This window comes from Lissotriton helveticus, chromosome 8 (assembly GCF_964261635.1).
Source record: "Lissotriton helveticus chromosome 8, aLisHel1.1, whole genome shotgun sequence".
Lineage (NCBI taxonomy): Eukaryota > Metazoa > Chordata > Amphibia > Caudata > Salamandridae > Lissotriton > Lissotriton helveticus.
In genome coordinates, this window is record NC_136069.1 from 1,185,425,150 (window position 1) to 1,185,439,037 (window position 13,888).

Genomic DNA, 13,888 nt, shown 5'->3' on the forward strand with positions numbered 1-13,888 from the left:
AAAAAAAAATCACTTAGACCTCTTTCGACTGGAAAATGAAAACATATTAAACATATTAAATCACAGAGTCCCGCAAATGTTTAAACTCATCTCTGGTGTTTACGTTTTTTTGTAAGATCACGCTCACATAAGTGTTTTAAACATGTGACCAGTTAGGATGGTGCATGGATAGGATCGACACCTTCATTGCAGTGCTAATGCTCACATCTGCTTCCTTGCGTCCCCAGTCCAGCAACTGTACTCCTAATTAGGCCTGGGCGCCAAATTCCGTTCCGCTCGCGGAATTTGCAGAATTTCGGTAATTTCACGTTCTGCGGAGAACGCGAAATTGCCCAAAATTCTGCATTCCGCGACTTCGCGAAATGTTTTGCTTGTTCGCGTTCTCAAAATGCGTGTTCGCGAGATTTCCCCCCGAGCACGCAAACAGTGATTGCAAACAGGAAAAAAGCATTGCGAACAAGCAATTCCGCGTGTCCGCGGAGATTTTGTACTGTTTCGCGGAGATTTGCGTAACGCAATTACACAAATTACGCCCACCCCTACTCCTAATCTCCGAAACAGTGGCCTACCACCAAGCGTAAGGGTGTAATTTAGGTGACAGCCCTTTGTTGGTACCTGTTGGTAAGGCATGCCTTTCCAAATCAGCCTTCACCAATAGCAAGGCTCTAAACCAGCCTTGCAGTACTTTATTTCAACACATCCACATCATACACAATGCCTCTGTACACAGGCTTCACAGACCACAAGACTTTTTGCATACCTATTTACAGCTTCTGCTTTAGTTGCATTTTTGGCTTCGTGTGTATCTAATATAAATCTTCTAGACTCCCCGCCAAATGGTAAGCATTGTGAACCCTTTTTATCCAAATCAATTTCATGTGTATCATGTGGTGTGTCACACCATAGACCTAGATAGATGCGTTATTCTTACACTATAATTCGACTTCCTGCACGTTTGTGGGCTTCAGCATCTTCCTCGTGTATAACAAGAAACTAATAAAAATTAGTTTGTATTTTCATATTAACCCTACTTAATTATAAGCTGCTTCTTCTTTTTTCCGTATGCCTGTCTGGCCCCTTGCTATCGGCTCTGCTGCTGGTTTATGTGTTATCTCTGTGATAGTAAAATATTTTAAAAAAAATATTTATTAAGCGAATGCTAAAACAGTTTTCTTTGGTAAATGCCTGGGGTTTTTCATCTTTCTGCTGTGTCCCTTTTTCACCTGCATGACTAAACTCCGTGCTGTATATCAGTCAATAGGACCAGCCAGGTTCATGTGTTTGTGGCAAGGAATTCAACAAATAGTAGAAAGGGGCACAGTGTTGGAGAAAGTTTTCACTAGTTAGATGAATAATAGGTATTCAGGCGCAAATAAAAAAGTGAGGAACCAAAGGGAAAAACATTTTGGTACTTTGTCAAAAGAAGGACCTTCCTTTCAGTGTCTTTTACTGCCCTTTTAGCATCATATAACAGAAACTAGTAAGAATCTCTTTTAATTCCGGTAAATTAAGCTCTGACTTTCAGATATTATCCTGTTTAATAGAAATAATGCCTCTGTTAAGCAGCCTGGCATGGTATACAAACGCACCATTGTGTACAGCTGAATGACTTAATTTTTTTGTTTCTTTGAAGTAGATTATGTGCTGTGGGCATTTACAACGTGGCCATTATGTCCAGCCGCTTTGAGAAACTACGGCTTAGTACCTACCTGGCAAGATGTGATTTACATTTTTGAAATTCCAGTGCATAATCTGTTTTTGTTAAGGAGCAGGTTTGCAGTGGCTGAATATAATAATATTGCACACTAGCTTGAATAGCCTTGCATTCACAGAATGCTATTATTGTCTTCACTCTTATACATACCAGAGGTTCCAAAGTGCTTTCACCCTCTTAAGGATCATACGACCTCCAAAGAAAAACAGAGATAGCCGAGTGTTGGGCCAAGCGGTCTGTTGCCCAAGACAAATCTACCCATAAACTAGAGGATAGAGGACAAGTTTATGTGAGCATGGGTAAACCCGACGATTTGCCAGGACACTGAGAACCCCTTAAATATAAACTTATTTGAAAAATTCGATTTAGATTTACCACTGAGCAAATCATTTGAGTTAACTCATTCAGACTCTGAATAGGCCTCCCATATTGTATTATCCATGCAGACAAACCGCACCATTGTTTTGATTTGTCCTGAGAACACCTCAAACGCTTTTGAACAGACATTAGTTCTTTTCAGGTGGAATACTGAATTTGTTTCTGATTAGATCACAAACCTGAGCAATTCCCTAGAACCTTCTGTCAACTATGCTGTTGGTATTCGTTGTGAGAATTATCGGACCAGTGAGGGAAAACAAAGTCCTCTGTTATAGAGTTGAGAGAATCAACCACTGTGTCAGCTGATCTTGAATACATTGTGTGATTGGGATGGGAGTCTCGTAATCCTCTGAACTCTGCAACCACCGCTGAAGGGTGTGGGAAAACGCTTTACCCAGGTGAACCCTTGCCCAAGGAATAATGAAAAGTGTAGCTGCCCCTCCCCCGTCAGTCAGTCAGTCATTTCGGTTTTTGTTCAAACCATAAAAGTACATATACAGTAATGACACAATTAAAAATACATTTGTTATAAACACATATCTGATAAAGTGCAGAGTGCTGAAATGTACTGTCTTCATTACATAAGAATCAAGAAATTAGAAAATTAATTGCAAGAATCCACTACTGATCCAAACATTTTCTCAACTTAACACTTAATTTTAAAAATTCCGTAATTTGGAGAATACTATCACTGTGCAAAAGTTGTAAATACATTAAAGCCGGTCTGATCTGGGTAAAATTAAGTTTTTTTTAAAAGAATCACCAAATAGCGCTTGCGGGGGTATTCATAAAACCTACATAAGTATAAAAAATGCAGCATGTCCTGCGGAGACTTTCCGTCGCAGCCGCAGGGTACTGCATTCTTATTAAAATTAACAGTTTTTGGCCTAACCAGCAGATGATGAGAGATTCAACCTGAACCTTGTTAACAGGAACTTTTCATGAGAGGTCAGGGAGCCCAGTAAATATGGCTCGGTGGTTACACACGTTTTCAACATGACACATTTTCTCGCTTAGTTTCTGGAGCTCCACACCTTCCCTCTGGATCTTCCTATCCATAAGGAAGGCCCGTTTGATTACCTCCAGGTCCCCTTGACAATCTGGCTTGGATTTTCAAACAAATCAAGACGCCCAAGCCTAGCAAAGCTGGATTTCAGGTATTTTATCCATGGGATACCCAATGCCTTGTCCTGGGACAAACAGTCCCTCACAATCAAATGTGTCAATGGAATATCCGGATTCAGCCACAGTTTTATCCAGCAAGTCAACGGGCGTAAGAAAAAAATGTCACATAAATATTGCGTCCCCAATTCCTTGTGTACTGCAAGATTGGACGTGCCTGCGGAGACACACAGGAGATGCTTCATGAAAAAATGTTCAGCAATCTGCAGCTGCTCACCCCCGACATACCCCCATATCTCACTACAGTATGTAGCCGTTGCCACGGATTTAGCATTATAAAGTTTCAACATGGCACCGGTAGGTTTTTTCCCCAGTTTCGAGGCGAAATTAAAAATGGAGGCATTCCCCCATGACCAGTTCACCTTTCTTTTTAGCAAGATGCGGGCCCCAATTTAGTTTAGTATCAAAAAGAACCCCAAGATAGGAGAAAGTTTTTGATATCTGGATTACCGCTTCATCAATTTTAAATAAAAAGTTCCTACTTGGTTGTTGGCCAACTTGCATGACAAATGATTTCGAGTTATTAATCATAAGGTCTCTTTCTGTCATGAAGACTTAAAAGCATTTAATAAAACTTGGAGGCCCTTTCAGTTCTGGATATTAAAACTGCATCATCTGCATATAAAAGTACTGGAATTCCCCGCCTGCCGACTCTAGGGCAGTCTGCCGATACCTTCTGCAAAACACTATCTAAATCATTAATATAAAAGTTTAAAAAGGAAGGGGGCCAGAATACATCCTTGACGGACCCCCTTTCTAATGTCAAAATTGTTTGTTACGCTCAGATCTTGAGAGTATCTGACATTAGCTCTGGTATTGCTGTGAAGATCTATAAGGAAATCAACAATACCACTGTCCACCCCATTCGCCCTCATGAACTGCCACAACTTCCCCCTGTTCACACAGTCGAAAGCCGAGGACAGGTCCATGAAGGTGAGGTGGATGGTACCCCTATGAGCCACTGTGTACTTACTTAAAATTAAAAATAGGTTAAGGCATTGAGTTATTGTTGAGCGACCACTGCAGAATCCATACTGGGAGATGGACATGATGTTGTTTTCCACCACCCAGTCTGAGAGTCTCTGCAGTAGTATCCTTCCTATTATTTTAACCATAGAGTCTATTAATGAAATAGGTCTGTAACAGTGTGGGCTACACTTGTCACCCTTTTTGAAAACCGGGACAATCGTAGACACCCCCTAAGATTGTGTGCAACCACTTTTCACTGCAGCGTTAAAAACAGACTGTAGTATAGGAGCCCAGAAGGTTGGTTCAGACTTAAATTGATCTGGAGGGATCCCATCAGGACCGGGTGCTTTCCCAGCTGTTAATCCCATAATACCCTCAATAACTTCACCCCATCAATGCTAAGCTGCTCCCCCGTAGTGCAGGACGGTAGGGTAGAAGCTACATCCATCGGGCGGTACAAAAGGGGGTGGTGATGGACGGTCAAAAGATCTGGGTTTGATCCATCACCGTTCTTTAGCCCACTTTGATTTGCTCAAACGCTCCGTCCATCATCCCCTTTTGTATCGCTTTGTTCGCCCTAAGTGTGGCAGGGTATGCTCAGACGTGAGTCCCTTGCTCACTTGGCCACTGGATTCAAGATAGCCTGGCTGATGAGGATTATGAATTCGAAACCGTTCCCAGGATGCTTGTTTCCGGTCCATGGAAGACATGGCTTGGCAATTCGAGCTGGACTGTTCCCATGAGGCACGGGGTCAGACTGATTTGCATATAGCCATGTCTGAATTGGGGTGGCTGAGTGGGCTAAAGAATGGTGATGGATTAAACCCAGATCAGTTGACTGGGGGTGAGTGTTTGATTTGCTCAAACGCTCCGTCCATCATCCCCTTTTGTATTGCTTTGTTCGCCCTAAGTGTGGCAGGGTATGCTCAGACGCGAGTCCCTTGCTCACTTGGCCACTGGATTCAAGATAGCCTGGCTGATGAGGATTATGAATCCGAAACCGGTCCCAGGATGCTTGTTTCCGGTCCATGGAAGACCTGGCTTGGCAGTTCGGGCTGGACTGTTCCCATGAGGCACAGGGTCAGACTGATTTGCATATAGCCATGTCTGAAATGGGGTGGCTGAGTGGGCTAAAGAATGGTGATGGATTAAACCCAGATCAGTTGACTGGGTGTGAGTGTTTGATTTGCTCAAACGCTCCGTCCATCATCCCCTTTTGTATCACATCCATCGGGCAGCAGTATAATTGCTTGAAGTGTGCTTCCCACTCCCCCTTTGGTATGTAACATTCTAAGCCGTCACCGGGCTCATGAACCAAAAAAGTTTTTTTCATTACAGCCCAGAATCTGGAGCTGCACCTCAAAATGGTGGGATCGAGGATCTCATTCCAGGCCTCTTCCCTTAGGAGTTCCTTACGTTTGGCAATAGTAGATTTATATTCTTTCCGACAAAGTTGGACAGTCGCCTGTATTCTTGGTTTAGCTACTAGAGCCATCCTAAGATTACTTGCTGCTTTGGAACAGTCATGGTTAAACCACTTTGGTCCCACATTGACTACGTTTTTTACTGGCACCGACAGTAGCTGAGAGACCTTATCCGAGAGTCCGTGAAATGCACGAAGTACCTTACTCGGCTGTTCGCCATCTTGAGTGCAGGTGGTGATTTCATCTGCACAAATGACTTTGATGTCTTTATACAGCAGATCTGGGGTGATCTTAGACCATCTCAGTCGGCGTCTCCATCAGTTGTGCTCACCCTACCCTGAGGATGGTTCGGCCCTTCTTTGGCTATCTACGGTCCCATCAAGTGAACAGTAAGCGGATTATGGTCACTGAATTCACTGTCTTCAATGGTAAAAGAGTCCACAAAAGACTGCATTGATAAGGAAATTAATACGTAGTCAATGAAGGTTCCCCTCCCATGCCCCTTAAAGGTCGGGATCTCAAAACTCTTGGCAGGATCCATTAAGGCCATGGTCGGTATCACATCCAGGTCATTCAATAAGTCATTAAAAAGTTCCCCCTCAATCGTATGTTCTAAATGTAAACCATTAGATCGTGCACAGTTCAGATCCAGAATACACTTAAAAAGGGGGTCACCACAGGGGTGGACATTAAAGTCGCCCATAATCATAAGATTATGAAGACTCTGTTTCATTGACGTGCTAATAAAAACATTGAACGCAGATACTTGACTAGAATTTGAGCATGGATTGACAGAATTATAAAAGTTAACCAGGCCAGCTATACAGTTTTCTCCAATTAAAATTAAACCAATAATTCCATGGTTGGCAGATGGTACTCTACGTACTTTACAAGTCAATGCAACAGAGATGCACGTAACCATCCCCACCCTTAGGTCTTCCCCTGGTGGTTGCAATGGCGGGGACGTAGAATGCCTTATACCCTTCTAGAAAATGGTTGCATTCAATGGACCAGGTCTCCTGCAAACAAATTATATGATACTGTTTTATGTACCTAATCCAATTACAATCCTGCATTTTAGCACCCAATCCCGCAATGTTCCAGGAAATTACATTGTTATTACTCCTCTTTTCCCGTGTGGCTTCTGTGCCTCCCAAGTCAGCCGGTCTCTCCCTACCCTGTTCCCCAGAGTCCTCGCGTCAATCACACGCCTCTAGGCCTGAGAGTAAGTCAAATCTATTTTGCATCACAACATTGAACCCATTCCTACAGTGGTTATCAGGATTGTTAAGTTGTGTTACTTCTGGGGCAAGACGACGACGAATAGGAGTGAATGGTCTACTTCTACTAAGATCAGGAGGCGCTTTAATGAGATGAGTGTAGAAGTAGCCAAGTGGTCGCACACAGACACTATTAACATCATAGACTAAGGAGGCTGCTCTTAGCAAGGCTGTTGCAACATGTTGCGGGTGTTTGAAATTAACAATTACGCAATCCCCACTACATGTCTTTCTAGACGGGCCAATCCTTTTTACTCTTCTGGTGGACAATATTTGCTCAGAGTAGGTAATTGGAAAGCCACATCTCTTGTTCAGCCATGAAACTGTTTTGTTTTTAAGTGAATCATGGGATTCCTCATGGGGCTGAGCAGGATGATGATCAATAGGCGGGACATTGGTTAGGACGACCACATAGGGTGCACAGTCCGGGGGAAGATTAATAAAGCGGCTTTTCTTTACCTCTCTAAAACCCAATTTACCCTCTGATACTGCTATAGCCTGTTTATTCTGACAAATTATTGGTGTTGGATCAGGCAATGCAGTTTCAATTGCTGGTATTAGCTGGCTGGGTTGATGTGGAATGCTTTCACTAGTACCCTGCCCCTCTCCAGCAGGACCCTTAGTGACAACCTTATTTCTTTCAGCCGAGGCTAGATGTGTTGCTAGCAGACCTCCCAGTCTGTTGACTTCTAGAGCAACAGTATCCAATGTAAGCACTAGGGGTTTAATGATCTCTACCATCTTGGCCTCTATCTTGGCTTCTATGGCACAGACTAATAATTCAAATTGCTCAGGGTTTATATTTATACTGGCTGCGCTTTTTCTTTCCTGTAGGTCAGTTCCACCAGAGGGGCTGTTTTGGGGTAATTGGATTGTTTCTGCTCTTTTTTTGCTAAGATTCCCCCCACGTTTAGTTTGTGGTTTCCTACAAGCCCTCACTGCTCTGGGGACTGGGGGACACTGCTCTGTTGCCTCAATAGATGTATCCGGGATGTCCTGATAAAGCTCAGAGTGAACCTGCGCTTCAATCGTTATGGGTACCCGATTACCCAGATCAAAGCTATCATCCACTGGTAGATCCACCAGTGGGGTAGGAGTGACTGGGTGTAAAACAGGAAGACCCCCCCTCTTCCTAGCGAGGCTCTCCGGTCATTATTGATTTTGTTGACCACTTTCACTAAGTAATTGTCTATGGTGGCTAGCCCAGATGCAGTTTTGTCAGATTTAGTTTTAGACATGATCAAAGCTTTCTATAGGTACTTAGGTACTTAAATGTTTAAGAGAACAAAACAAACGTAAAAAACAAATTACACTAATACGAGGGTTACAAACATATATACTAAAATATTGACTGTAACAGGGCCCTGCCCAAAGTCAAAAGTTAAAAGTCTCACATGGGTAATATGAATCCGCAACTGCAAAACCATAATCCGTGGCCCAGCCCGGCCTCATCCGCCCCGGATGGCCACAGACGGCCCGCCCTTTGCCCGGCTCGTCCTGCGCACGTCCCGCGCAGCGGGGGATCTCCCGTGAATTTATGCGCCTCCTGGCGCGGGCGTAGGGCGTGAGCGGCTTCCCAGCCGCTAGGGACACTGGGGAATGTAGTTCAGCGAGGTCTCCCCCCCCCCCCCCCCCCCCCCCCCCACTGCGGCCGCGCTAGAGTTCAGCGGAGCTGCGGCGGCAGGTGGAGACCCAATGCGGCGGTTATTCAAGGAAGCGACCAGAACAACCCAAAGTGCAGCCTGGATACAGGTAAGAAGAGTCCCCCCAGGACTGGTTGCCTTCACTAAAATGCTCATGCTGCCAAGACTATATTGCTTTGCAAACCTACCTCTTCGGTTTCCCAAATGTATTTTCGCATACTAGATGGCATGATGAGGGACGTGATTTGGAACAGTGGGTGACAGAGTTGCTGTGTACAAAATGAAGCTCCGGACAGATTGCAGAGGCCTCAATGCCCCAGACTTTGAGCACTACTAATTATCGGTGCAGCTTCAATGACCCCCTCGTTGGTTGGTCGGTAGATTATTGCGTGAAGTGGAACTCCCAGTGCAACACAGTGTACTACATCTAGTTTGTGAGCTCCTCCTGTCAAAAACTGCACTGCCTAAACAAAATACTATGCATAGCCCATGATAGTTTCCGTAAGCCTTAACGTTTTGGCCCCCAGCCATACACTGTGCTGCTGGAATCCCCTTATGTGGGTTCCTTTGTTTCAAAGCAAGTGTTACACCCAACTCTGTGGCGGCCTGGGAAATCTCGGGGCTCCACTGTGTCACAGACCTATTCCAGGAAGGATCCCTCTTTCCCTTAGACTTACTGGTAGAGCAATCTGTCCTCCCTGCAGGGCAGCTTCTGACACCACAGACTCCTTACAGCTAGTCTAGGAGCTATCTGGGATAATTTACACGGAGCCACCCATTTACCATTTATTGCAAACACTTTGCACAATAGGTGCTGGTACACGATTGATTTCCTTGCTTTTCCGATCCATCAATAACTGGACTAACCCCCCAATAATGTAGTAAAATGGGAAGCTTATTAAGGGTCGTGCATTTACACAAAAAGAATCGGATGCAGTCCTCTCCTACCCTCACAAGATTTCACTTAATGCCAGATTCCAAAACATTCAATTTAATATATTGTGCCATGAATATTTAGCCCCAGCACACCTTGTGAAATGTATACTACTACAAGGTCCAGCTGCTCTTGCTGTCATTCCCACAATGCCGACATCAAGCCCATGTTCTGGGACTGTCTCGCAACCACAACAGGGTGATCACAGCAGTCCTCACAACTATCACTGGTAGACAAGAACTGTATGAACCAGAAGGTTACATACTAGGATTTCACACCTGCCTGAAAACCAGCAAAGTTGGTTGTAGATTTCTGGACCTTGCCTTTCTTCTGCCGCTTAATCTCAATGCATTGGAAAGCCTCCTCTCTTCCCAGGACTCTTCACTGTCATGCCACAGTACTATGATGGGCGAAAGTAAAACCTGTCTATTTGTGAAGGGAGGAAGCTAGAGGATTACTCCTTCACCCAATTGCCCGTGGGTGGGATGACCTACCTATTATTTGCCTTTTGAGAAAACCTCAGAGAATACACCAGACCTCCATAGAATGGCTTCCCTTAAACACCATTACTTGCGGCTCCCCTTGCCATTTCTGCCCCTGGACCACCCATCTGCATTACTAATGTATAGATGGATAGACATTTTATATACAGCCAGAGTTAGTCTATCATTAACTTCCCCCATAATTATAATAGACTCCTATATTACGAGGATTCAGTGTCCCATCATAAGATGCATCCTGCTCGCTCTCATTCTTGGAAACACATTTGTGTTTTTAGCTTTTAGACCAGGCAAGCTTTGATTATGCTAGGGTTTTTGTATATCAGCACTGCTTTTTCTACTCAGTGTGCTGTCACTTGTGCAGACTTCTTAACTGATATGACATCACTGAAACACTCTTTAATATGTACTATATACTAGTGGGCTCTACTCAGATCTGCAAAACATAAAAACAAATTCCCCTCTTTCACAGATGTATATTTGTTGATGAGAAGGTCCAAATTAACACACTGCTCCAGCGTTCCTAAACCCTTTCTGAACCCGTATTGTGCTTGGGATAAAATATCGATTTCTAAAACCCAAGTTTCCACCCTTTTTAGTAAAATCCTGCTCATGATTTTAATAGACGAGTCCAACAGGGACTACACACCTGTCAATATGACTCTTTGATGGATGAACATTATTTACGATTTAAATAAAAAGAAAGAAAATACTTACTCGTCTCCAAACAGGTAAACATTGCTGTTTTACAAGAGACCCATCTGCCACAGAGTGAGTGTGAAAAACCTAAATCCGACTGGGTGGGAACAGTTCTCTTCAGTTGCAGGAGCACCTAGTTATATGTTGATAATGGTGCCTCTCAAACCTGCTCTAGGAAATGTGTAGTCTTTAATCCTGGTAAAAAATCCCTTTTGTGCACAGTACTGCAGTCCTAGGCAGACGAAGAAGATACATTTTTGCTAAATTCCGGATTGCTGAGAGAGTAACAAGTGTGAGTTCAATACATGCCCTGGCTGTGAACAAATTAGCCTTTTTTTCCACTAATTTAACAAAATTAACTAGTGACCATACAGAAACTACTTTGGGGCGATTGGAACTTTTACAATGGTTGCAGTTATTGATATAACAGGACTGATAGACAAGACTTCTAACCATGACATTGCAGTATTGAAAGATATTGAGGATTATTATGGTTTCCTTGACATCTGACATGTCCTGCAACCGCAGACAAGGAGAATTTTTATTATTTGAGCTTGAATGGCACCCCATCAAGGTTAGATTACTACTTGATCTCCCAATCATGACGTCTTAATATTTTTGGGGCCATGTAAATGTGTTTGGCTCTGCCTTCCATGGAAATCGTGTATTAAATAAGAGATTTCTTTTGAGTATTTTATATATAGTCACAATAATTTTTCTGCAAAGTTTGTTTAGTATGAAGAAAGGTTATACATTGTCATTGTTTGCATGGTGTCACCAGAATATGTCAGACTTCGTTCCACAAACTGCTTCAGCTATGGGATTTGCTTCAGTTTTGCTTAATAGGACTTTGGCTTTTTGTTTCCATGTGCACGATACAGGAATTTGTTGGTTTTATGCAGAAGGAATTTATGTCGAAAGAATGGCTGTGCCTGGAAAATGGAAAATGGGTGTAATTAAAAAAAATCTTCATTGATTAAAATCTGTATGTGTCTATACTTGTGTTTGTTTTATTTGCATAGCTATTTGCTGCATAACGTATATGCTTCCAGATGCTCTTAAGACATGAAATATATTTGTCAAAGCAACTGTCTGCTTTTAGATGTTATGTATCTAATATTTCTACTGCAAAGTTCTTCTGAAAAGCTAAACTTGAGTAGGGCATATGATACATTTCAAGCAATGGACATTGATTCCTTTGACTTTAGTGTACAGGAGACATATGAAGCAAAACGAAATGAGTTTTTCAGTGAACTGCAGAGGAAAGAAGGAGAAATGAGACAGATGTTTGTGCAGAGAGTCCGAGAGAAAGAAGCAGTAATGAAAGAAGCTGAGCGAGAGGTAAACAACCTGAGGTTTCCTTTTTCTGTGGTAACATTTTTATTTGTTGTTTAACTATGCATAACAAGTACTGTAGCTACTCTTTTTAGAACTTCCCCATCCTATGTAGAATGTACATGAACGTTTAGTCAGACTGGAATTTGCTGTCTATATACTATACAGTACAGGGGTTGATGACAAGTCATTTTTTCCTTAACACCGTACACATTCTAAAGTTTGACTTATATTACTAAACACATTCAGAAAGTATCAAAATGCCACAGGCATGCACCCTGAATCAACCTAGCACCTTTCATTTATGCGATACAGGTGTCTCTGTGAATTCAAACCCGTTTTCCTCATTCAGTCTGTGCAGCACTTTAGTAGTGAAGGTGATATGGTGGGGCTGCACACAATGGAGAGAACTAGAGACACAGAGAGGAGAGAAAGGGGAAGATGAAAACTGCCACAGTGCACAGAGAGAATGTGGAGAGATGGATCAGAGGTGAATAACAGAAAGATGATTGTAAGATGAGCACCTATTTTGCTTTACCATGGAATCTACGCCATTCCTTATCCACATATGTTCTCATACAGTGTACCTTGACACTAAATGCAGTGGAATATCATAGATTTCTGGAATCAGTAAATACTAATTGAAATACCATAATCCTGTATTAAAAATAAATCACCTTTTCGGGGGGACATGCAGACTGTCAATCCGCTTATGGGACACCCATGACTAAAAGACATTCACATTGACAGGGCCAATAGTTCTGGCATTGCTGAGACCTGTTGACTTTGCCAATGATTGATGGTTTCTGTCATGTTGTTTCTTAAGTGGTAAGTGATTGACGTTGTCTTATAGCCTTGAGTCCTTTTTATTTAATTGCACATCCTAAAATATTTCAGAACTGCCATGCTACTCACACTCCATCCTGGTACTTAAAATCTTTATGATCAGCTAAACGGCTCTGAAAAACAGTAGGGCAGTCCTGGTGCTTAAATTAACGCTCCTACCAATATTTCTAAATTATCAACATGGTGTGAGTGATTATAAAATGTTAGTTAGACATGACAAGGCCAAATATTTGTCAAATTTTCCACAGCTAGTAATTAATCTAAAGATTGCTAAAATCAAGGAAGGAACCTACCAGCAGGAGCCATGCTTTTGTTACTTCTCTGAGCTTCCATAATTCTCTAATAAGTTCTGCGCAACACTCTGTCAAGGGATTATTTTGACATTACCTGAAAACATCTGAATGCCTTTTCATAGAATGACTGCAGCAGGCAGGCTTTACCTCAAACTGTCTGCTATTCTGGTACAAAAACTAAAATATACAATCTCCTCTATTATTAAAGTTCTCCCTATTTGTACTAGTTTGAGTTTAAAGCATTTATAAAGCGCACGTTCACCTGGCGGTTTCATGGCGCTGTACTTGGACTACACACTTGGACCTCAATACTACAGCATCTGTTCTCACATGCTTCCATAATTCTTCCATACTCTCTTGGTCAATCAATGATTGTCAAGGACAATCATAAAAGATGCATACAAATATTTATGCAGTTTAAAATCCTATAAAACACAGAAAACAGCAAATAGTTTTAAAATATGTCTCCACCTAAAAATCCAGACTTTTACGATAAGACGCAACTGCTTTAAGAAAGATACCCAGTCTAAAACATACGTCGTTACTGGGTAGCATTTGTAAAAAATGAAGGGCAACTCTAAATTGTTTAACCCCTTTACTGCGTTCGTCGGCTAACAGCCGTCGCGAGAACTACCTCCGTAGTGCTGCGCACGTTGTTGGCCGACACAGGCCCGCCCGCTCCGCTGAACGG

General features: G+C 42.6%; 1 protein-coding gene across 2 annotated transcripts in view; it reads left to right on the plus strand.

Annotated features, from left to right (window-relative positions):
* SEPTIN10 (septin 10) overlaps window positions 1-13,888 on the plus strand; it is a 379,629-nt gene that overhangs the window by 307,374 nt on the left and 58,367 nt on the right. For both annotated transcript variants that reach the window (XM_078658118.1, XM_078658119.1), the window contains one exon: window positions 11,932-12,064. In XM_078658118.1, coding sequence (XP_078514244.1) covers window positions 11,932-12,064 — 133 coding nt within the window. The remainder of the gene's footprint in view (window positions 1-11,931; window positions 12,065-13,888) is intronic.